The sequence below is a fragment of the Thamnophis sirtalis genome, unplaced genomic scaffold (assembly GCF_051295495.1).
Source record: "Thamnophis sirtalis isolate CommonGarterSnake01/CBP01778 unplaced genomic scaffold, rThaSir2_p1.2 scaffold_2, whole genome shotgun sequence".
NCBI classification, from domain to species: Eukaryota; Metazoa; Chordata; class Lepidosauria; order Squamata; family Natricidae; genus Thamnophis; species Thamnophis sirtalis.
Window position 1 is genome coordinate 161,683,530 of NW_028261382.1, and position 25,102 is coordinate 161,708,631.

The 25,102-nt window shown below is 35.0% G+C and overlaps 1 protein-coding gene across 4 annotated transcripts in view; it reads left to right on the forward strand.

The window, feature by feature from the left end:
• TSHZ1 (teashirt zinc finger homeobox 1) overlaps window positions 1-25,102 on the forward strand; it is a 70,297-nt gene that overhangs the window by 25,079 nt on the left and 20,116 nt on the right. Inside the window, exon 2 of one of the 4 annotated variants that reach the window (XM_087707330.1) lies at window positions 1,964-2,049. The exons of 2 other annotated variants lie outside the window; for them this stretch is intronic. In XM_087707330.1, coding sequence (XP_087563456.1) covers window positions 2,001-2,049 — 49 coding nt within the window. In that variant the 5' untranslated portion in view covers window positions 1,964-2,000. Of the gene's footprint in view, window positions 1-1,272; window positions 1,892-1,963; window positions 2,050-25,102 lie in introns of those variants that run through there. One more of the 4 variants, XM_087707331.1, reaches the window with a different exon arrangement.

The window sequence follows — 25,102 nt, forward strand, 5'->3', positions numbered from 1 at the left end:
TTCAAGTTTCATTTCAGTGTAAAATGGAAAAATTCAAATAATTATGCAAAATGTAACTTTTAAAATCCTGCTTTCATATTTCAGAAAGCAAAATAATTTTTAGGCATATTTAACTCTATTTATATATCTGTTTTCTTTTACATGAAAGAGAATGTAAAATTCCTATTTAGAAGAATGAGAGTTGTTAACATTACATCTGTGCTAGTACTCAGAAAGGAATAACATTAATTACATATGATTTAACTTTAATCATGTTTATTACATTGGGCAGGATTCCTGTAGTATAAACTTTGCAAATCAAAAGCACTTAATTTATATATGATCAATATAAATAAATTACCATACTTTTGCTACTTTTTATTAAGTTTTGCCATAGAATATGAAAACTACTCTTTTGAATAATTGCAGTTAGGTGACCTCTGGATACCATGTGTGAAAACCCAATTGCTATATACACTGTATAACATTACTACTTGAAATTCTAGAATTTAGTTTCAGTCTTTACAAGTTGATATCTAGACTTAAATTATTCTAGTTAATTAATAAACTAGTAAATTTGGAACCTACATCTAGAATTCAAGGATTTGGTGTTACTTATATCTGTATAACAATAGGACTTCCACTAGCAAAATTTAACCTATTTAAAGTTTAAACATTCTTTCTGATTCTTGTTTTGCTGCATAATTAAAACTAAAAAAACCCCACTCAAAACAATATGTTAGGTCTTTCCTTATTTTTCTCTACTATTTCTCTACTAAATACTAGTATATTTCTACTACCATTTTAGTCATAGATTTTTGAAATTTATTTTAAAAGTTTGGATATCAGTGTAATAGAATGTTAACATAGCTAGTGACCAAAAATATGGTTTCAGTTTAATATAAACTAAGGAATTGCTAAAACAAAGACAATTAATAAAATAGAAATTTAAATAAACCAAGTCACAGCCTAATAATAATAAGGTTTGGTATAATAAAAGCTTGAAAATATGAACTCTTGAACTAAATTAAGTGCTGAAATGGCAATACAGTACATTCATATCTATATCTTAGCATACTAATTTTAACTTGGTGCCTTTTTCCCAGGTAAAAATTCCCCAAACGTGTAATCTTTGCAAGGTTCAAGATAAACGTGAACATTTTCACCTTTTAGCTCTTATTTATCTTATTTATCTACCTTAACTACATATATTAAATAAGAAATAAGTATAGTTAATGATCTACATTTTTAAAATTGTTAGGTTTTGTGAACAAATCAGAGCAGGAAATAGCGGAAATTTGTTCTGAGACAAAATTGATAGGAATTTTATCCCGTTTATGATTTAGTACGGGAAACAAAGTTAAAAATCAATATGTACTTGGCTATAGGATGAGTAAATGAAAAATTAGTGCTAATCTGCAATAAATATATAGCACTACATTTATGCCATCATGCATTATGTGCTATCAAAATGAGAATTTGATCTGCATTGCTCCAAGCAGAACCAAAGAAATGCAACAAAAGTGTATAAATTGGTTTTAAGTGGATTTGTGCCTTTGCAACTAAGGTGGCTGAGTGGCTAAGATGCTGAGCTTGTCGGTTAGAAAGATTGGCCGTTTGGCGGTTTGAATCCCTAGCGCCATGTAATGGAGTGAGCTCTCGTTATTTGTCCAGCGTCTGCCAACCTAGCAGTTCGAAATCTTGTAAAAATGTAAGTAGAAAAAGAGGAACCACCTTTGGTGGGAAGGTAACAGCATTCCATGCACCTTTAGCGTTGAGTCATGCCAGCCACATGACCACGGAGATGTCTTCGGACAGTGCTGGCTCTTCAGCTTTGAAGTGGAGATGAGCATCACCTCCTAAGAGTCGGGAACGACTAGCACATATGTGTATGGGGAACGTTTCCTTTAAGGTAATTATTTAATCACAACTTCTTTACATGTAAATAATTCATTGACTGAATTTTTTGTCTTCCATGATTTAGAGCACTGGAAAGCACTACCTAGCCTCAAAGTTACCTTATGGCTGATCAAATTATGTCAAGGATCTACCCTTATTTTCCTTACAAAGGTTAGAATTAAAAATCCAGAAGAAACATTATTGTCTTCATTCTGTAGTTAATAACTGTTGAAGTTCTAAGTGCCAATTCTGCAGATAATATTAATGTGGAGTCAAAATAAAAACACTAGATAATTTATTTCTACTACATAATGGCACAACTATGAATAGTTCACTAAATGTTCTTGGAGATGTTCCTGCCTCCTTGAAAACACTGCTGAAACCTTGGCTTTCTGTGGAATATAGAAGTGGATAGGACATTAAATAATAGTCATATCCCTACTTTCGTTTTACTACATTTTCCCCAAAGTTGCAACTTTCTGATATAGGTTGGGCTGATGGAGAGTGACTGGCCCTAAGTCAGTCAGCTGGCTTTCATGCCTAATGCAGGATTAGAATTCATAGTCTCCTGGTTTCTATGTCATCCGTTGGCTCCCACTGATTCTGAGCATATGACTACAATCACCTTAAATGTTACTAAATGTACTGGGATAAAAGTAGTCCGTCTCCTTTCAGAGCAACACAATCCTACCACAATCAAATGATGTATAAATTTGTTAACACTTCATCATTCATTATTGTAGAAGTAAAACCAGATATTCTAGGATTATTAAGAAGTGTTGATATGGCCCTTTCATTGCAAGCAGCTTCCTCTGCAGCTATTTTTCTCTTTATCTGTTCCTTCCCCTTCAGCACTTTATTTCCTTATTTTCTATCATACAGTCATTTTCCCCAATCAAAACAGGAAAGTAGATCATTGCTATTTTATTTAAAAGAAAATCCAAAGCCATATTTGCATGTTCTATATTAGCAGTATCCTGAAATAATCATATTTTTATTATTTTATCTGGGGAAGAATTGTAGCATATGTACACAGTCACTTCAGCCCTACTTTTTCTGCTCCTGAGGTCAATTGTGATGAACAATGTCAGACTTAAATTTTCTGGACTATATATCAGTTTCCCTATATTTCTCAGTTTCCATTACAATTTGCAAATCTAAATTGAGATGACCACCCAGCAGTTAGCCAGGTTTAGTTACCCCACTCTACATGATTTAGCTGGACAGTCTTACACTGATTCAGAAGGAGGTTACATCACTCATTAATGTGGAAATGTCTACTGTCTCTTGTATGTCTTTTTCTCTTTTGCATAGCCAAATTAACTAATTTAATGGGAAGTTGAGGGCAATGAAGAGCTACTGATACAGTTTGAGAACAAATGGGAAAAAACTGAGCTTATGCACTAAAGTTCATTAGTAACTGTATTATGAGTTTTTGAATATAATTGTAAATCTCTGAAAATGGTTGAATGCTTTTCATTAAAATATAAAGCTATGATTCTATTGGAAAAAAAGAGGAATTTTATTAATTAGGTCAAAAATGGCAACTAAGATTAGTTTGCACAAATGTTTTCTTCTGGAGATATTGGAAGAGTCTAAACCAGTTTTTTCAGGGTGGTGTTTTGTATATATGTATGTATGTATATAGGATTATAGTTCCCACATTTATATAAGTAAGAAAGTTGAAGTATAGATGTCCATGATCCTAGGCTTTCTCTGTCATTTTTAATCAGTATAGTTATGTATTCATAGCTATATAATCTGTTCATATCTTTTTTTTTTTTTTGGTGGAATGGTGATCTTCAAATGGGCTACAAGTCCGATTATTTCAAGTCAGCATGATTGAACTGGTTACAACCAACATTACCCATAACCAATGTACCCATTGAGCACGCTAGTTAGATTTGTTGAGAGCTACAGTCTAATACATGGTGGTACTATTTAGTTTCCAAGCATAATTGTCAGGCAGATAGTTTCTTAAGCTTGATTGGGTAATTGAATTAGCAGGGCTTAATTTAAGACAGTGCTTAGTTCTGCAACAGTGGTAGTAATGCTGAAGGAAGAAAACATTTTAGAATAGATCTTTTACAAGCCTGGCTCCATTCTCACAGATGGGCAAGTTTGAGCCAAGCTTATAGGTTTTATAACATATTTTTTATTTGTGAATAGTTTGCTGTTTTCATCTTAAGTATATGTAAGTATTTTCATCCCCATATCTTCCAGTAACGGGTAAATTTTGTAAACAAAAGGGAATTACCATAGGGTGAGCAGTTTCTTTCTGCAAAGACATAGATGGTTCATTCCTCTGAGGAGGGGAAGAATATTTCTAAATGTTAGGAAACCTATGTTTAGAAACACATCCATATGTGCCACATAGACCATAGCACAATAGAGAATGCCTAAGATTTTTAACTTAATAAGAACAAGCTATAATGCTAGTGCTTGATGTTTTTGATAGTCATTTTGGCCTAACAGGAGGAGCTAACCCAGTTTCTCTAACCTGGCATTTGAAAATTCCCTGTGCTACTCAGGAGTTATAATTCCAATACCTCTAGGAGATATCAAGTTGGAGAAATCTGACATAAGTAAATAGTAGAAGCTTTCTTCCCATCCATGATGTGCGGAGGGAAGGGGGAGATTTTGACTTATTTCTTCCAAATAAACTCAACAGTTCAAAAACAAACAGTGATTTCTTCCTCTGGCTTGTTAGGAGATGTGTGTGTGTGTGTGTGTGTGTGTGTGTGTGTGTGTGTGTGTGTTCGCATCTTCAGCAACTTTATTTGCATCAAAATAGTGGCATGTATATAGTGACAGCATGATGCAAATTCTATCCTTGTATATTTATTTGTTTGATGCAAATGATTAAGTCAGATTTTTGTGGTATGGAATCATGACATTTCTCCTTGTCCCACAGGCACTTATGTGTTTCAGGCTTGTATGACATGGAAAACAAGCACTGACAGAATTAACCAAGCAGCATATAATATTGGGTGTGAAAAGGACATAGATGATAGGCTATTTCATTTATTGATTCACAGTATCAAAGAAGACTTTTTCACTCAGCTCCTATAGGTAATAATAATGTATATGTAATTGTTGCTCACAAAATCAAATATGAGACCATATGTATAGGACAAATAAATTTTAGTCTAGCTGCAAGTATTAATAGCTACGTATATATCTTGGATTCCATTGTGAACTCTGCCTCATTCACAGTCCTTATTAACTTTCCTTGACTGGAATTACCATGTGTGAAATGAAGATAATAGCATGAAATATCAGTGCAGCAGCATAAGAAAGTACGTTTTTGCATATGGTGCATATCCAGGCCTTTGAGAGTTACATTCTGGCTTCTAGTTGCTCTACAAAACCAGAGGGCCCTTATGCAGGCTATTGCTCTCTAGATGTGTGAGACTATAATTTCTCAGTTATCATAGTTCAAAGACCCACTCATCCAGCTGGCAACAGATTTCAGAAAGACTTAACTGGAGAAAGACTGATTTTTCTGTGCAACTAGATTTGATAATTTATATAAGGAATTTTATTTTCTCAAGTGGATATGAGACTATTACCAGCACAAGTTAAATGTGTCAGTTCCCTGATTTGGGATTTTGCAATATCATATGTTAAAAGATGCCTAGTTTGCTGATCTTTTCCTTTTTTAATTGCGGCTTTGTGTTATATACTTTTCAAATTATAAGTTTTAACTGAAATTGGCATACTGAATTTTGATTGTTTTAAAAATATATACTGATGCATAAAATGTAGAACAATTACATTTTCACAGAAGTGACAAAATACATTAGAAAAGAAACATGTATATTGGCAAAAATACAGGAATATTTGACTAGGACTCCCTCCCTTAAAAATGGGAAGCATATTGAAATGTGGAAAATAATATATTAAAAATTAAAAATGTAATACAGGAAAGAACTCTGAAAACTCAAGAAATTCTAAGAGATTCCTATTACTGAACTATATTTTTCTCACTGCAGGCTTTCTGCCCTCCCCCTCGTATTAGTGGTTTATCATTTGCACTAATAAGATATTACAATATAAATATGTAAACATGGCATGGAGAAATAGCACACAAGGCATCCTAGAATAGTTCGGATATTATTTTCTCGACTTAGAAAATGGAAAAACAATGCTGGTCCAATTTTCAGGCTGAAGATGGAATTTCATTAACCTTCCTATCTTTTTTCCCCCCAGTACCATCTTCAATGGTGGATGTAACCCTGATAGCCTTGATGATTGGAACAGAAACTTGGTTTTTCTAAGGTCAAAAAACTTATGGTGGTGAAATTAAGAGTAACCACCATAGGGGTCAGGCGGGTTCAGATGTGAGGGAGACTAATCTATTTAGGAAAAGAAAATCCAGAAAACTGCTCAGAAAACATTCATGGATACATTTAGTTCAGAAAGAATGAATGGTCCTTTAGGCTTTTGTTTGTTTATTTGGTCCATTCAAATCAGTTTTGACTGCTGAGAACTGCCTGGATTAGTCCCTGCAGTTTTGTTGGCAAGATTTCAGAATAGCTATTGCTATTGCCTCTTTCCTAAATTGGGGAGAATGACTAGTCCAAAGTGATTAATGGCTTAGTACTACTAAGGCAGTACTAGGAAGTTATAATCTCCTAGTTTCTAGCCTGATGCCTCATCTACTGTGGCAAAAATTAGCAAGCAAAAATGCAGATATGTGGGCTTGTAATGTAAATGGACAATAGATTTAAGGAAAAAATGCTTGGCAAGATTGAGCTAGTAGGAGAAGATAATGGATTAGATTGCTAGAAAGGATCAGAGATGATTTTAAAGTGATCCTAGAAGAGTTGCATATTGTTTGCTCACACATGCTGAGATGGGAAGCTTCTGCCTATACTAATGTTTCTGAATTTGGCAACTTTAGGATATGGATTCTCAAAATTGCTGGCTGGGATATTCTGGGGGTTGAAATCCACACATTTTAATGTTGCCAATATTCAGAAACACTGGTATATACATTCACACTTGCTTTTTTTCCTTTCCTCTTCAATTGCAAGCTTGCTTGGCAATACTTTTCAAATAACCATAATACTGCCTGCAAATATAAAATGGAATACTGTTGCAGCAATGTCCAGGCAGATTAGCAAGTTGCAAATTAGCAAATCTTTTGGGCTCGATACGTCAAAAATTTGGAACGTGCCTAACTTGACTCAGTTGATGTGTCATTACCGCTGAACAAAAGATTAAAAAATTCACCATCTCCTACCCTACCATCTAGGCCACCTTAAACAATGGCATTTGGTGGCAGCATTGAGGTAGCGGCCCAGCCCTTGACTTTAGCCCTAGAGCCATTGCTGCCACTCCAAAAGGCCACCTTGTGTCGTTCCCCAAGGGGTGTGAGCACGGGATCTTCCTGGCACTGCTTGCCTTCAGATAGCATTTTCTTTATGTTGACAGATCCCTGCAAGCCTGTAGCTGAGGCTGCTCTGAGTTGCACGAGGCCTTCATTCTTGAACCAGTTTTGTTTTGTGGCCTTTGTAGCCTCCAAAAACATTCTCCATTTTCATGTGATTGAGATGCTTTGGAAGCCACACAAGAGCACGGTTCCCTTGCATGATATCCAGAGATTGTGCTAGAGAACACTCCATTCTCCTGTGGCCTCTACAGCCTCTGAAAATTGCACGAAGACAGGGCATACTTTTGAAAATAATTGTCGGATGTTGATGAAATCAGGTGTGCTATCTTTGACATGTGTGGCAAAAGTTTGACATCACTGGCATGGACAGATTTTGACAGGGCACTGAGTTCTAGGCAAATGGACTGGTTTATGGCTATTAATGTTGGGACTCACACTTATTTCAAGTGAATAACCTTAATTTATATGTTTGCCACAATAATTCCTGTAAAATGTTTTTATATTAAAATTTCACTATCATCAGTATTATTATAAACCTCCATATAATAAAATACTTTGCTTTGATTTTCCTATTTGCAACCTTCGTCTGTACTTCATAATATAACATTTCTTTGGCAGCATAAAATGAACAAACATAAAAAACAATTTAAATACAAAATAATATATTGAATTCATCAGTAATGTATTATTATAAATGTCCAAATAATAAAAAATATGTGCTTTGATTTACTTATTTGCAACCTCGGTCTGGTACCTCATAACATAATATTCTTTTGACAGCATGAAATGAACAAACATAAAAACAATTTAAATACAAAACAATATATTGAATCATAAATTGAAAAGCATCATTAAAATATAACAACAAAGTAAAACATGTAGCATCCCAAAGTTAAACATGCAGCTTTCACACTTGAGAGACCAATCTGTATTTAAAAGATGTGGCTGAATGGAAATGTCTTCACAAGATGCCAGAAAATAAGATTATTTTCTAGAAGACAGCAGGTGGACCAAACAGTAAGCTGTTCCATAATAGGAGTTCATGAATGAAAAGTACCTCTTTTCATTTTAAACAATTTGTTAGACATATACTTATGTGTTAAGAGTTCTCAAGTTGCCTTGAGATTTATGACAGATAAAATAATTCTCATTTTGAATACTATTGTATTGTTTAAAAATAGGGAAGTATTTAATTGACAGAACAAACTGATTTGCTATTACAAAAATAGGTATAGTATAATCACTTCGAATTCTAGCAACAAAACAAAACCTTTTCCTCTCCAATACATTATTTTAATACAAACATGTTGCTTCTGAAAGTTGCTTCTTAGACATGGAGCTTTGTCAATATTTTTTGCAAGAGTAAAAAAAAATAACACTTCAAAAATAAGTTTATTCAAAAATGTGGTAGCAGCAAGATTTATTTCAAGTTTGGGATTGTGGTAGATTGGTAGACTGTGTGCTTTCTTAGTCACCCTTACATTGTAAAATCAACTGTCAACACATTTGAGATGCCGGAAGGCATATATCCAGTTTTCTTTCAATGTACATAATACTAAACATGCTTTTGTTTAAATAGAAACGTTGCCAGATATTAGATACAAGCTTTAATTTAATTAGTTCCTGAAAGCTATTGGAAGGTATATTTATATATTTTAAATATAGGACCATATACAATATTGAAATAGTAATATGTTTTCTGAGTAGTCTCTAGTACAAATAATATATGACAACAAAATGTTGGGGTTGATTAGTAATGTGTGATAACTTTAAACAAAAATAAAAATATAAAGACATCATAAGCAAATTACAGTACTTCATTTGTGTCAAAAATGTAGTCAAAGACAAAATGAATGAATATATTTGTAACAATAAAAATATAATTAAGATGTAATTATAATTGAGCTGAAGTGATGGGGTTGAATTTCATGAACATTTTCACACCTCTCAAAAATGCTGCCCCTATGTGAAGCCTTTTGAGAGAGAGAGAGAGAGAGAGAGAGAGAGAGAGAGAGAGAGAGAGAGAGAGAGAGAATCCTTATTATCTTAGCAAGTGGACCATCATTCCCTGATTTTTAATTTGCACAGTAAGACAAAGTGGGGTAGCAAAATAGCAACTTCTAAATCCAAATAAAAATTCTAATGTAAATGGAGATTTTAATTTGGGGTGTGTGTGTTATATTGCAGTTATACTTGAATTGAACCAGGCTTAGTATAAAAAGCTCAAATTACAAATCTGTACATTCACTGTATATCTTGCATCTATTAATATATATCATTTATAATCATTTTTATATGTGTGCATGTGAGTGATATATAGAAATAATTGAAAACATACAACAGAATAAACTAAACTGCAGTGTATAGATAGCAAGGGCACTTCATCAGGATAATACGTTGACAAAATCATCATCAGTCAATTTCAAAAGTCAGCTTTACTTGGAACAGTTTATATCTTGCAAGATACCTTTAACAATATCAAGGAACAACATCTGTCTATCTGAGGTCCTTGGAAAGGTATCAGTAGGTGGATAAAATGCCAAATCCAGTCTATATATAGCTGACAGTGTGACCAATAATAATAATAATTTTGTTTGCTGTCCAAATTTTTATGACTGTGCAGCATCTATCATCTTTGATAGATAGTTAATTTTAAACATAAAATGGAATAATTCTGCAATGAAAAACAGGAACAAAACATTTTATGTGAATTCTATTTATTAAATATTTGCTCTTCAGCTAGTTAATAGAATAAACATGTAAATATTAATAGGGTAGTATCTGTTCTGACCTAGGCTTTCCCAAAAAGCACAAGACAGATTTCTGGTCCCGACAAAACCCTTTTTATTAAATGAATGTGAATTGCTTTCATTCACATCCAGCAAAGGCCTGGTAAATAATCTTTAAAAGGTGAATTTATGACCACAGACCTTATCTAGCTTGGAAAGCTGCCATGTAAATATTTTCCAAACGCAGTGCTGTGCAAGGAAACACTTGGCACATTCTCTCTGAGATTCGTGGACAGATCTTCACACTCCTGAAATGAATGAACGAATTGTTTCTTGCAAAAGCACACTCCCCTTTCGCGTCTCTTTTATTTCCTATGGGAGGGGCCATTCACCATCCACATGTAGCTTTACTCCCAAGTTGACCATGATTTCTTAGCTGTTCTTTCCTTCTGGCAGCTCTGCGCATGCGCACACTGGGAACAGGCTCCAGCTGTTCCTCTGCCTCATTGCTGTCTGGTTCCGAAGGCAGAGAACTGGCAGACGGCTTTAACACCACTCTGCCTCTGACACAGAGCCCTCGTCTGAGCTTTCCTCAGCCTCCAGGACAGGACCATGTTCCTCCCCAACCATCTCACTGTCTGCTCTGCTGACAGACCACAACAGTATCTTTCTTAGGAGTTAGGCCAACCAATGCAACTTTAGAGCTTTCATCTAGATTAAAGGGTAGTGGGTACAGGTAGTCCTTGACTTATGACCATAATTCAGCCCAAGATTTCTGCTGCTAAGCTAGACAATTGTTAAATGGGTTTGACCCATTTTGCAACCTTTCTATGTTAAGTGAATCACTACAGTTGTTATATTAGTCAAATAGTTGCTAAGTGAATCTGGCTTTTCCATTGACTTTGCTTGTCAGAAGATCACAAAGGGTAATCACATAACCTCGGCACACCGCAACAATCATAAAGAGAAATGTGTGCCTGTGCTCTACGTAGTACAGTTCAAAGCCATCAACCCATAGGTATTTGGAGCACTGAGACCCCACAATTTGAGAATCCTTATGTTAAAAGTTGTGTTAGAGTATTCAAGAAGATATTTGTAATATGTTCCTGTTAAAAGACACATCACAGTATTACTTCAGGAAATTTCAGAACGCACAGTCTCTAACTGCTTTGCAATTATATATGAGTGATTAAGAAGAAATACTCTTATAATACAAAAGGCAAAGTTCTCAAAGTACTTTCAGAAAGTTTTCCTAAACTTTCAAAAGTGCATTTAATACCCATCACTTGTAGTTCAGTTCACATTTGATCTACAGGTTAAGTCTCACTTCTCCCTGATTCTGGCTGGCATTGCTTATGGAAAATATTTTTTATCTACATGCTATTTCTAAAGTTTCCATTAAAAAAAACCTGAATTTTTCTACATTGCTGCAAAAAGTATTTATTGTCATTGTCCTTCCCATTTGCTCATTACTATAAGAATGTTAGTGCACAATATAAAAAGTGCTCTAGTAATATATAATAGGTAGAGAAATGGCCTCTGGGTGTATTTGTGTGTGTGGACATGCACATCCTAACTTCCTCTACATTTGAACAGAATGGGGAAGCTAACCTCTATACAAAAGGACTCTAAATGCACTAGTTTATTTTCACTGAATTTTTAGAAAAGATATGGACTAAGGAATTATCTACCATAGTTTGATTTTTCTCTTAAAGACTCAGTCCTGCTTCCTTAATATGTAGAGGGAAATTGCTAAAATGTACAAGTTCTAGATTTGATATTAGAATGCTATGAAATTACCAGCTGTCCATCTTCAGATTAGTACATGCTATATGCTATTTTCTGTTAACATCAGTACATTTTAAAGTTTTCAGAGGGCATAATCCTAATTTTATAGTATTTTTTCTGTAAAGTAATGCAATAACTGTTCTTTCTATATTATAAGAGTATTTTTGAAACACTTGTCTATATCCTATCCTATCCCATCCATCCATCCATCAATCTATAGCTGTCTATCACCATTTCATTTCAAGTTTTGCAATTGGATGTTTAGATGTTGCAGTTTTAATGTTTGAGGCAATCTTTCTCAACTTTGAAAATTTTAAAGGATTTCAAGATTTCTCCATACTGCCTGGGGAATTCTGGAAGTTGAAATGCACAAAACTTAAAGTTGCCAGGATTGAGAAATACTGGCTGGAGACATAACATGTTTATGCTACTGGTGATCATGGAATCTACGTCTCTGTAGTAGTAATCCTATATTCTATTCAATCTTCCTTTTTTATTTTTGTATTTCTAATTCTGGCATGAAGACAGAGTGGCCCAAGATCCATTTTCAAGCAATAATTTAATTAAGGAAGTTTTACTTTTTATTGTCTTTTTCTTTTTAGTATTTCAAATTTGCTAAATATGTTGTTTGGTTAGCTTATTTTCTTTTAGCAACCTGTATGAAAATACATGTATTCCTACTCATACATACAGTATATACATATACAACATAAATACGCAAAGTAATAGCACATATGTCAAACAATTTAGCCCAAGTTTGAAACCTTTATTATAAAACAAATACTTTGATGTATGTTCTTTCTTTATTGTCTCACATTTCCTAACAATATACTTAAATTTTGAAGAAATGATTAAATATTCCCCAGACTCTAAATAAAACCCTCTTTTGTCAACAGTGAATCCCACAACTGTATGAAGTTTATTCACACCTGCTTAAGATGCACCATTCTAATAAAGAAAGAACGGTTCAGAAAGGACATACCAACTGTTCAATCTCAGAAGCATTTTGCTAGGTTGTGAGCTTGAATTCAGTATTTTAATATTGTATCTGAAGAGAACCACTTGTTTAATTAATCTAAATCCAATATTTAGAACTTTCAAGTTCTAAGCATATTTATGATTTTTGTTTAATTGACATCTTCTCAATTCTTACGTTCACTTCCACTTCACTTTGCTGTAGAACCTCTGGATATGAAACATTAATACTAAAGTAATGTAGAAATCATGCTAGATAGTTATAGCATTCACACAGTCACTTCAAATCATGATTCTGATGGCCAATTGCTAATTTACATTTGCTAAAAGTATGCTTGAGGGTGATATGTAGCACAACAGTCATTAATAGAGTGTGATTCTATTTTTTAAAAATGAGCATAGCACAATTTGATCAAGGTTTTATCCTGAGGATTTGAATAGGAATACTGTAACTTTAATGTCAGGAATAGTTTTGAATGGGAATAAATTATACTTTCTTCATCATTTGGGTCCCTTTATTCTGTCCTCCCACCTCATGGACACGCATGAAGACTATCACAGCCAATCTTCATTGTCAGAATGTACAGTGTTGCCTTTTACCCCATTCTCATCATTATGCATGATGATAGAATATTCCATTCCTTTTTTGGGCAGTAAAACACACATTCAAAAAGTTTAAACCATGGTTTCTAATTCTGCAGTTCTAGAATTGATTGCAAATTTCACTTGTCATGCTATTATAAACTAATATTTTCTAAAGTTTCTTCTTGACTAAGTTTGATATCTGAATGGAGCCATTTCACATTTTATAATATTTTAGTTTCTTTGAATGTAATGTTTATTGTAGTTTCAGAATTTCTCTGGATTATCCAAGTCTCAGAAATAATATGCTTGCTTCCAGTTTTTATACAAATTCTGGAGATTTTTCTGATCACTGTTAGTATTTATTCTAGCTTTCCATGTTTCTGTTCATAATAAAACTCCTCTATATGCAGACATTTTTGAGAAATGTCATTGCATTTTTTATGAAGTGGGCTTGGACTGAGAATTCAGCATTTAATAAAACCCAAGCTAGATTTGAATCCAAATAGCACAGCCTTACTTTCATCTCCAGTGATGATGTTGAGAAAAAGTAGAAAAGGAAGAAGCTTAATTCATATTATACTTAATGCTCAACTTCTACTAGCCTGAAAAAAATCTCATACATAATCCTATCTATTCCTTTTGTAAAGCAAAGAAAAATATCCTCTTGCATTTGGTTTCATTTTCTCCAGGATTTTACATGTTGGGTTAAAAGAAATTTTATGCAATGTCTAAACAAATCACTACCTTCCTAAGAATAACTTAGCAAGGTTTACAATAATTTAGAGTTTGTTTTAACCATGATTCCTGAATTCTAGGCAGCAATCCGGGAACCAGGGAAAATAAAACTAACCATGACAAGGCAGACAAACATGCAACTACAGCACTGCGTTCAGATTAACTGAGTCTTGTCTAGTTATCATTAACTATGGTTTAACATTACATGTGCATTCTGCCACAGTGGAACTTTGCAGCTTCTTTTTAGCAACCAAAAAGAATCTTGGTTTAAAATCATGTTTTATTCTTTTGCTAAATTCATGTTATAAATAACAGAACAGAGGTACTTTTATCATAATGGAGACTAGAACTAATTCCTTTAACAGCACTCCTTCAGCATGACTAGAGCAAAGATTTCCTAAATCCTTAGGCTTCTAGTCCCTATAGATGAAGGCAGAAATGTGTAAGGGTATATACACAGACAAAAAAATAATTGAGGTTAAATACTTGTTAAACTTTAACCAAAATAATAAGAATTAAAAACCTATCAGAACTATAAAAATTAGTGATAATAAAGTTCATTTGAAGAACAAAAAAATGATGCCTCGAAATAACATAAACCTTATTAAATTATTATTATCAATACATTTTAATATAAAATATAGGACAGAGGAAAACCTAGGAAAATTCTAACTTTGAATTACTTGCTTTAAAGCTTTAAATAATGGTCTAGGAAATATTTTTTCCCCATTTCTCTTATGATTTCCCACTGCGTTGAATTAGTATTAGTATGGGAATATATGGGCCTCAGCACATGTTTCCAAGTAGCTGCCCACACTTAGATTTTGCAACCAAATCACTAATCAAGGCACAAAAGCAAAAAAAAAAAAAAATCGAGGCAGAGGTTTTTTTGTACAATATTATCATAAACTCTTTAAAAAAATTCTGTTGCAACTTCTAGATTTTTAAATGTTGAAATACAGTACTGTATATATCTTTTACTTAGTTCCTAATTTCTAGATTTTTTGTCTTTTCTAGTTTTTAATATTTTATTTGCATAATTTATTTCCTTTCTAAACCTTCACAGAAGCTAGATGGTATGAAATCATAAGAAAACAAAATTACATTTTAAAATTTCAATAACAAAATTACAGCAACCAGGAACTAATCAGAAAATAAATATACAAACATATATTAGTATATGATTTGTACTACTAGCTTCAATGCTTCCTGAGAAAAAATGCATTCCATATAAAATAATATATTTACATATTTGTTAAACAAGGACTCACTGTTAATCTTTTGTTAATTTCCAGGTAATTAAACATTATTATCTGTTTACGAAATAATTTATGAGATCTATTTACAGTATCAAGGCTGCATGATACCAAACTCTAGCTTCATCACTAATTAAAATGCAGAATTGTCATGATTTTAACATGAAAAAATTAAAAAACATTACATTAATTGTCTAAGAGTTCATTAATTAGCTAACCTCAATTTGATGACAACCTTCAAAGAACAAAAATGTAACTTACTTAAGACTGCAAATTAACAATTGAATGTAATAAGATTTGTGTAGGAAAAGAAGATAATCCATTGCAGATTATATCACTTTGGAGACCTAATAAATCCTGTGATCTTTTAAATATTTTGTACCCTTTTAACATTTTTTAAAAAGTTATGAGATTGTTTTAAATGCATTGTGTTCATTCTTTGAATTCAGTTAAAATATTTTTTAAAGGTACAATGAATAGTATTTATTTTCTATATTTTTATCTGTCTTTTGTTCAGGAGCTGATGGCATTGTATTTAATACTCCCTTTCTTCATTTTCCCTTACAACAATCCCTAGCCGAGTATGAATGGCCTAATGTCATCCAGAGAGCTGTTAAAGATGAGGGGGTGCTTGAACCTGGGTCTTTGCAGTGTTCATGTTTACTACTACACCACACACTGTTTTATAGCAATGGATAGAACATTATAGCTACATATAATTTATGGTCTTATTTGTATTTAATAGCAATTGTAATATTTGATTAAGCATCCTGAGTATTTACTGAGAGTAAGTTGTAGTGGATTTAGTGAAATTTACTTCAAGAATAAGAAATCTGCATAGTTCACTTTCATTTAGAAGCTCCACAGTATTCTACTTGTTTAATACATTAAATTAGAAATGGATACGTTTCAGAAGGCTGAAACCCATAATATGAATTACAAAAGAGAATATCTTAAAAGGGATGTAGGTGAGTCTACAGCCTAAAACTTTATTTTTTAAAGCAGGATTGCACTACAACGTTCTTTTTGGTGTATGTGTATAATTAGCTTTTGGTCATTGAAAACAAAATTAATCGTATCTGCTACCTAAGTAATTATCTTCATTACCAACTAAAGGGCTTTAATGTATTAATATAATTAAATGATTAAAATGTATAGTCATAAAAAAGGCACTGAAAAAATCCAGTTACCTTACAAATACATACTGTTTTAGGAAATCACATATGCTTGATGTGTTGTGCCCTAACCCACTTTGCTTTGCAAAATGTTTAGAACTGGCTAGGCTTCTGAAATTTGTTGAAGCCTAGTCTTTGCTACCTCTTTCTGTGGCAACCAGAAAGGACTGCGGAACAGCCTAAAATGCATTGCTGTTCATGGCTGAAGTGAGATTTGAATCCAGTTCTTCCCTAAAAATGTAATATAGGTAGTTCTTGATTTATGACTGTTTTTCACAGTTACTATCTTTGCAGTATCCCCATGATACGGTGATCAAAATTCAGATGATTGGCACCTGGTTCATATTTATGACCGTTGTTGTTCCCAAGGTCATGTGATCACCTTTTGTGGCCTTCTGACTAAAAAAGTCAATGAGGAAACAAGATTAACTTAACAATTGAATTACTAACTAATCAACTGCAGCGATTCACTTAACAATTGTGGCAAGAAAGGTCGTAACATGGGGCAAAACTCACTTAACAAATGTTTCACTTAGCAACAGAAATTTTGGGTTCAATTGTGGTTGTAAGTCGAGGGCTGCCTGTATGGTTTTTAAAGATTCAGTAATAATGTGAGACTTTTCTTTCTACTGCAATTACTTAAAAGTATTTAGAGATTGACACAAGATTATGACAAGAAAGGCAGTTTTGGTGCAGGCATTTTAAAATAAAATTCTTGCCTTTGGGAGTTATCTAGCAAAAATGTTTATATATGTAATTATTGGAGATCATTTCTTTTCCTCACCTCCATAACTTCTTGAATGATACAAAAAGGTTTTTCTAAGTGTCAGAGGACTTTTTCAGGAAAATTGGTGAGACATAACTCAGAGTAGGGCAAGATAATTTGCAATAAGCCACATGTCCCCATCGTTTCCTGAGTTTCTTGTACTCTGATAGTTTCTTATAACTGAAATATTTTTATGAATAATTTGACATAGAAATATTTTATAGATAAATTAATAAAACCAACTTTATTATATGCAATTTTATATTTTTACCTATCAAACAATTTGTTTTAAAGTTCATAACATTCTCTCACTAGCCTAAGTGTTCTTCACATGTTGGGCTTTCAAATACCAAGATTATAATTAATTTTAAGCAAAATATTTTTATAATGTTAAATATTTACTAAACTTGTTTGCATGAAAAACACTTGTTCATGTCTTCCCACAAGTCATAAAGTACATGAAAAAATATATTTACTGTAAGATAAAGATAAGGATTCCAATATCTAAGGGGCTACCACAAAGAAGAGAGGGTTAGAGGCAGGCCTGGAGGCAGAACAAGAAGCAATGGGTGGAAACTAATCAAGGAGACAAGCAACCCATAACTAAGGACAAATTTCCTGACAGTTAGAACAATTAATCAGTGGATCAACTTGCCTCCAGAAGTTGTGGGTGCTCCAACACTGATGGCTTTTAAGAAAAGATTGGACAACTGTTTGTCTGAAATGTTATAGGGTTCCCTGCTTGAGCGGGGGGTTGGAAATATAGGGTTCCTTTAGCAGGTCCCTTCCTTTGTTATTTCCCTGGTCCAGTCATATCCAGCTCGAGGATTAGGTGCTCGACTCCATTTTTTAGCCAAGGGACTCAGTGTTGTCTGAGGAAGCTTCTGTGATCATGTGGCCAGCGTGACTATATGCCAGGATGCATAGAACACTATTACCTTCCCATCAAAGTGGCACTTATTTATCTGCTTGCATTTATATTTTTGAACTGCTAAGTTGGCAGGAGCTGAAGCAGGAATGGGGGCTTACCCCATCTTGCAGTACTTGGGTCTTGAACTGCCAACCTCCCAATTGATAAGCCTAGCGTCAAAGAAATTATACATTTTTGTGTCATATAAATTATAATAACCTAGACTAGTACCACACATTTATTACCTTCAACCTTCTAATTAAACTTTAGGATATAGATAGTCCTCATTTAGAAACTCCAATTGGGAGTGCTGAAATAGACACAAAATTAAAAATCATGTGACCAGAACTTTGCTTATGATTTTATTCCAGCTTTCCTTTCTTTTACATTGTCAGAAATATGTAACCGAACAGTGGGAGGAGTACAAATGCTGCTGAAATGTAACTGATGAGGAAGGTGGATAAAATCTTATAGCTCCCCCCCCCATTCCCTCACCCTTTGATAAGCTCAGCTTGGTGCTAGAATAAATAGCAAAAAGAGAATTGATGTTTAGATGTACATTCATTGAAGAAGAATGAGTAAGCAGGCTTGGAACACATATCAAAAAGAATGCTAAAGGCCACTTAGGAGGCAAAGAAATGTCTTTAGTATGAAACTGATTAGGATCTTGCCAACTTCAGACAGCAGCTGCTAGATAGCCTAACTTTATAATAAAATAATTAAAGCCACAGAGGTGAATTTGTTAATTTGTGGTTAGCACTTTTTAGGATTGTGCTGCATGGTGAAGAAAAGCAGCTCAGGAAGAGATGCTTGTTTAGGCAATCTCTCTATGAGGATGAAGAAAGAAAAGAAAATGAGTCAAACATAGGGCAATAGATAGTAACTGAATGTTATGATGAACATGTGACGGAGGGATGGAGGGAGAGGGAATGACCCTGCAAAGGTCATAAATGTGGGCATTTTTTAAATTCAGAGTTACTTTTTCATTACTATTTTAGTTGAACAGTCACTGAGGCAGTTGCTAATCGAGGACCAACTACTATTTTCATTAATTGTGAAATTTAGAGATTGACATTTCATTTTGATTAAGGTAAAGACAAAACTTAAAGAGTATTTTTCTGAGGGGGGATGACATCAACTATCACAAATTATTTATGTTTCCTAAATCCTAATGGAGAGGACACGATGGCTCAGTGGCTAAGACGCCGAGCTTGTCGATCAGAAAGGTCGGCAGTTTATTAGGGTTCACCGACAAAAGGGCGAAGGACAAAACTGCGCCCGACTAAACCGCGTTGCTGACGTCATCAACAGGGTGACAACAGCGCGGAGACAGAAGCACGCTGTAAACCCTAAACCTAAACTTAACCCCTAAACCTAAACCTAACCCCCTAAACCTAATCCTAAACCTAACCCTAAACCTAACCCTTAACTTAACCCTTAACCTAACCCTAAACCTAACCCTTAACCTAACCCTAAACCTAACCCTAAACCTAATCCTAACCCTTAACCTAACCCTAAACCTAACCCTTAACCTAACCCTAACCCTAAAGCTAACCCTAAAGCTAACCCTTACCTTAAGAATCGGCTTTCTTTCAACGTGCTATTTAAAGCGCCCTTCTTTCTCCGTGCTGGCTGTTGTCGCTGCGCTGATGACATCAGTGATGCGGTTTAGTCGGGTGCGGTTTTGTCGTTCGCCCTTTTAGTGGGTCACGGTTTATTAGGACTTATTTAGTGGTGATACGGACAGCAAACTGTACATATTTTTCCGCTCTTATTGCATCCACGGAATCCCTCCCAGCCACCCTGTTTAGGGTGACTGCTCCCTCCTAAAAGGTGAGGAGGCGGGGGAACCCCTGCAGGGAAGAGCTGAGGAGTTTGTTCAGTTTCTGTCGGATAAAATCACTCAGATTCGGGCGGACCTGGACTCTACTTGGGCAGCACCAGCTGAGATGCCGAGGGAGGGTCTTAGTCAGATTTGCTGGGATGAGTTTGAGTTTGTCTGAGGAAGTGGACAAGGCCATGGGAGCAATGAGTGCCTCCACCTGTTTATTGGACCTGTGCCCTACTGGCTGGACTTGACCAGCAGGGAGGTAACATGAGGCTGGCTCCAGATGATTATGCATGGATCTTTACAGGAGGGGTCTTTCCCGCAGCCACTTAAGGAAGCGGTGGTAAGGCCCCTCCTTAAGAAGCCTTCTATGGACCCAGCTATTCTTAAGAACTATTGTCCTGTTTCCAACCTTCCTTTTCTGGGAAAGGTTGTTGAGAAGGTGGTGGCACTTCAACTCCGACGGACCTTGAATGAAGCAGATTATCTAGACTCCTTTCAGTCTGGCTTCAGGCCTGGATACAGCACAGAAACCGCTTTGGTCGCACTGACCGATGATCTCTGGCGGGCCAGGGATAGAGGACATTCCTCTATCCTGGTGCTTCTTGACCTCTCAGCGGCTTTCGATATCATCGACCATGGTATCCTTCTGCGACGGTTAGAGGAGGTGGGAGTGGGAGGCACTGTTCTACGGTGGTTCTTCTCTTACCTCTCTGACAGGTCACAGTCGGTGTTGGTCGGGTGACAGAGATTGACCCCTAGGCCCCTTAAATATGGGGTGCGGCAGGGTTCGGTCTTATCCCCCCTCCTATTTAATATCTACATGAAACAGCTGGGTGAGATCATTCGACAGCACGGGGTTAAGTATCATCAGTATGCTGATGATACACAATTATATCTCTCTGCCCCGTGCCAGCTCAGTGTAGCAGCGGACGTGATGTGCCGATGCCTGGAGGTTGTTAGGATCTGGATGGGGGTAAACAAACTCATACTCAATCCGGACAAGACCGAATGGCTATGGATGTTCCCCCCGAAGGACTGCCCAGATAGTCCATCCTTGATCCTGGGGGGTGAAAACTTACACGCAATTTGCAGGTCCTCCAGGATTCACAGCTGACACTGGAACACCATCTGTCGGCTGTGACCAGGGGAACCTTTGCCCAGGTTCGCCTGATGCATCAATTGCGGCCCTACTTGGATCGGGAGGCACTCCAGACCGTCACTCATTCCCTAGTCACCTCAAGGCTGGATTACTGCAACGCGTTCTACATGGGGCTACCCTTGAAAAGCGTTTGGAGAGTGCAACTAGTCCAGAATGCACCCGCGCGAGCGATATTGGACCTGTGCCCAATATCACACCTATCCTCCGCGACCTGCACTGGCTACCTATTGGTCTCCGGACACAATTCAAGGTGTTGGTTATTACCTTTAAAGCCCTGCATGGCTTAGGACCAACATACCTGCGAGACCGCCTATTGGCACACTCCTCCCAATGGCCGGTAAGATCCCACAGGGTGGGCCTCCTTCAGATCCTGTCAGCCAGACAATGTCGGCTGGCGGCTCCCCGGAGGAGAGCCTTCTCTGTGGCTGCCCCGACCCTTTGGAACGAACTACCCCCAGAAATCCGGACCTCACCCACTCTCATGGCCTTCAGAAAAGCTGTGAGGACCTGGCTAGTCTGGCAGGCCTGGGGCTGTTGACCTCATTGTTGAGGTCCAGCCCCGACTGAAAGGAATGTATCTGTGGTTTTTTTTTTTAACTTTTCTATTTTATTTTTATTTTCTTTTGTTTTCTTTTCTTTCCCCTCTCTGTAAGCTGCCTGGAGTCCTCCGGGATTGGGCGGCCTATAAATAAAATTAAACTTGAAACTTGAAACTGTTCGATGGTTCGAATCTCTTGTGCCATGTAAGGGAGCGAGTACCCGTTACTTGCCCCAGCTTCTACCAACCTAGCAGTTCGAAAACATGTAAAAATGCAAGTAGAAAAATAGGGACCACTTTGGCCAGAAGATTACAGTGTTCTGTGCTCCTTCGGTTTTTAGTCATGCTGGCCACATGACCACAGAGATGTCTTTGGACAGCGCTGGCTCTTTGGTTTTGAAACAGAGATGAGCACCACCACCTAGAGTCGGGAACGACTAGCACGTATATGCAGGGGTAATCTTTACCTTTACCTAAATCCTAATGCTAGAAGTTAACTTTTTGTTAAAAAAAAAAAGTTCCAGCAAATGACAAATTGATTTTTAAATAATAATATGTCACTGATAGTAAACAGATATAACTCTTAGGAATGAGAAAAGGTATTGAATGAAGAGTGAAGAAGTATAGAGTTACCTGGACTATATCAAATATGTCACAAGCATAAGGTCTTTAGTCAACAGATAATTTTTGGTTTTGTGTACTATACCAAATTGTAATTACATAAGGGACACAATACAAAACTATAATATTGTAGCTTATGGATATATAGCACTGTATAATTCTATTATTCTGAAACTTTCAGTTTTGACAATTTTGAATTCTATTTATTTTCTTAATTTTTGATTTTTTTCTCTGTCAGCCTTGATGAAATTTCACATAAGAAGCCTGATTTAAAAAAAGATTTATACGATCTGAAGAGAAACCAGAGTAAAGCCTGTGAAGCCTGACTTAAATAATCTAGTTGCTTCATATTTGTGAGGATGGTAACAATAAGTATTGAAATATATGTATAATTAAAATGTATACACATTTATTAGCTTTGTTACTTTCTTAAATAATGAAGAGCAGAAGAACAAGTAGATGTCAAAATAATTAAATAAATCTTGAAATCTGCATATACAGTAGATAGAATGTTTTAGAATCAGTTGGAAAAGAAGAATAGAAAACCAAGGTAAAGTGCTCTGTGTTAGTCCCTTGGAGTTTATAGCATCCTGGGGGAAAGACAACACCAGCTGGCCATTCATCAAAATAATGATTGAAACATTTGTCTTTTCTACTTGCTTTCTTTTTGTCATAATATCAGAAGTCCTTTTCTTGTGTGTATCTTTACCCTTCACGATGGTGTTTCTTCACAGGCAATATAATATTACAAGGCTTCTTTCTTAACAGTTTTCTGGAATTAGTGAGAGTGCCCTTTTGTGAATTTCAGTTCTTTTTTGGGAAAGTGTTTTTATGAAAATCTGTCAGTTGTATTAATATATTGTAAATGGTGAGAGAAATTGGGGGAAAGAAATTTGATAAACAAATAGATATTAGTGTTATAGTATCACTTTTATACATGAAAATAGAATGAATGAATATAAATCTATGGAATATTCAGCAACCGGATTTAGAATATGGAATGACTTGAGAAGAAAGAAATGTAGATTTCTGTGTAACTCAACAGTCATAATTTCTTAGCGTCAGCTCTGATTTCCAAATCTAAATTTTGATTCCATTCAAACTTTTCAAAATGTTATCTATGAATTAGCAAATACCTACAAAATATTAAATATATTTGGACACTGTCAATAATCCAAATGCATTTTGATGGAATAAACTTGCTTGTAATTTAATACCACATATATAAACATAAAAAGCCCAGAGAGAATTAAAATGTTATCCCAAAACAGTTTCTTTTTCTTATTTATAACATCCTTTGTAGTTTATGCTAAATCCATTAGACCAAAGATTTGATCCTAAACTATTTATCTGCCACTTTAATATCTTTATTATCAGTTCTAAGGCTGATCATTCTACCCTTCATTAATTGGGACTAAAATAAACTATTTAAAATTGTTTATTTTAGGAACAAATATTTCATATAATTATTCCATAGACTTTAATATGAACTATAAAGTATGTTATATTTGTTTAAAATAGGCAATTTAGCATGCAGTTTGCTGGTTCTCATCATTCCCTGTAAATAATTAAACTGTTCACCTTGAAATACAGAAAATTTCTTACCTCCCTGTCCCTCACTAGCATCACTTCATTCACTCCTCCAGTCCCCAGTTTCTGGCAGAGCCCAGAGTAAAGTAAACCATGTGCTTTTGTACTGTCATATTTGATTTGGACTATATTATCACTGTTATTTGAAGTTAACATGAAATGCAGTGTCTGCATGACCCATTTTAGCAGCCTATTATCATAATTTCACTGTCATATGGCTACTAAGTTAATGTACTTACAAATGACAGAGAAAGTGTGTTGCATGACCTCAGGGTTTTCAAAAAGTAAATGACGTAGTAGGTCATATTTCAGAAAATGATTAAAGCATTTTTTTACACCTTGAGGTGTCATTGATTGTCATGGCAAAACAACTTGGTTATTTCGATTTAAAAGTAGGAATTAATAAGCTTTGTCATAATGATGTTCAGTCACAAACTTAAGAAAAAACTGCATGGAACTCTGGCTTTGCTTTTACTGGTATATTTTTTCAGGTGCTAGTTATTGTTTACATTTTAAAAAAATATTGTTGCTATAAGACTTGAGCTAATATTTTTCAATAAGCTTGTTTATGTATTAAGTATGTTCATAACAAAATTATTGAAATAACTATTGGAGATTTTTGTATGACCCATACAGTTTTGTTACATAAATCAAATGTGATTTTTATTTTAAGCATTCACAAAGGGAAATTTCTAGAGAAGTACTGGATGAAGCTAAATTAATGTTTCTTAGAAGTACAGTTGTTAAGAAACATGTAGTATGGATATCAGCTTTCATGGTTACTCCTTTTCTTGATCATTTTTCTCCCAACTTTCAAGTCTACTGTACTAAGTAAACCGGGACTTAAAGCCATATATTCTCTATTGCCTCATTAAGATATTATTCATTGCTATCCAAATAACAAGTGCATCTATTACAGCCTTAAACTTAGTAGTCATTTTAGTTGCTATTTTAGTAGCAGGAAAAGTATTATTATGCTGTATTTTTAGCGTTAGCGTTTTAGCTATAGGATTTTTTGCCACTGCCATATAATGAACATAGCATTGTGTGCTCTGTATTTTCAAATGCCATTTGTTGCCTTTATCCTACACTACTTTATATAGTACAGATGTGTAAGTAGTACATAAAGTATAATTTTGCAAGCATTGTTTTTGTTGTTAAAAGGATT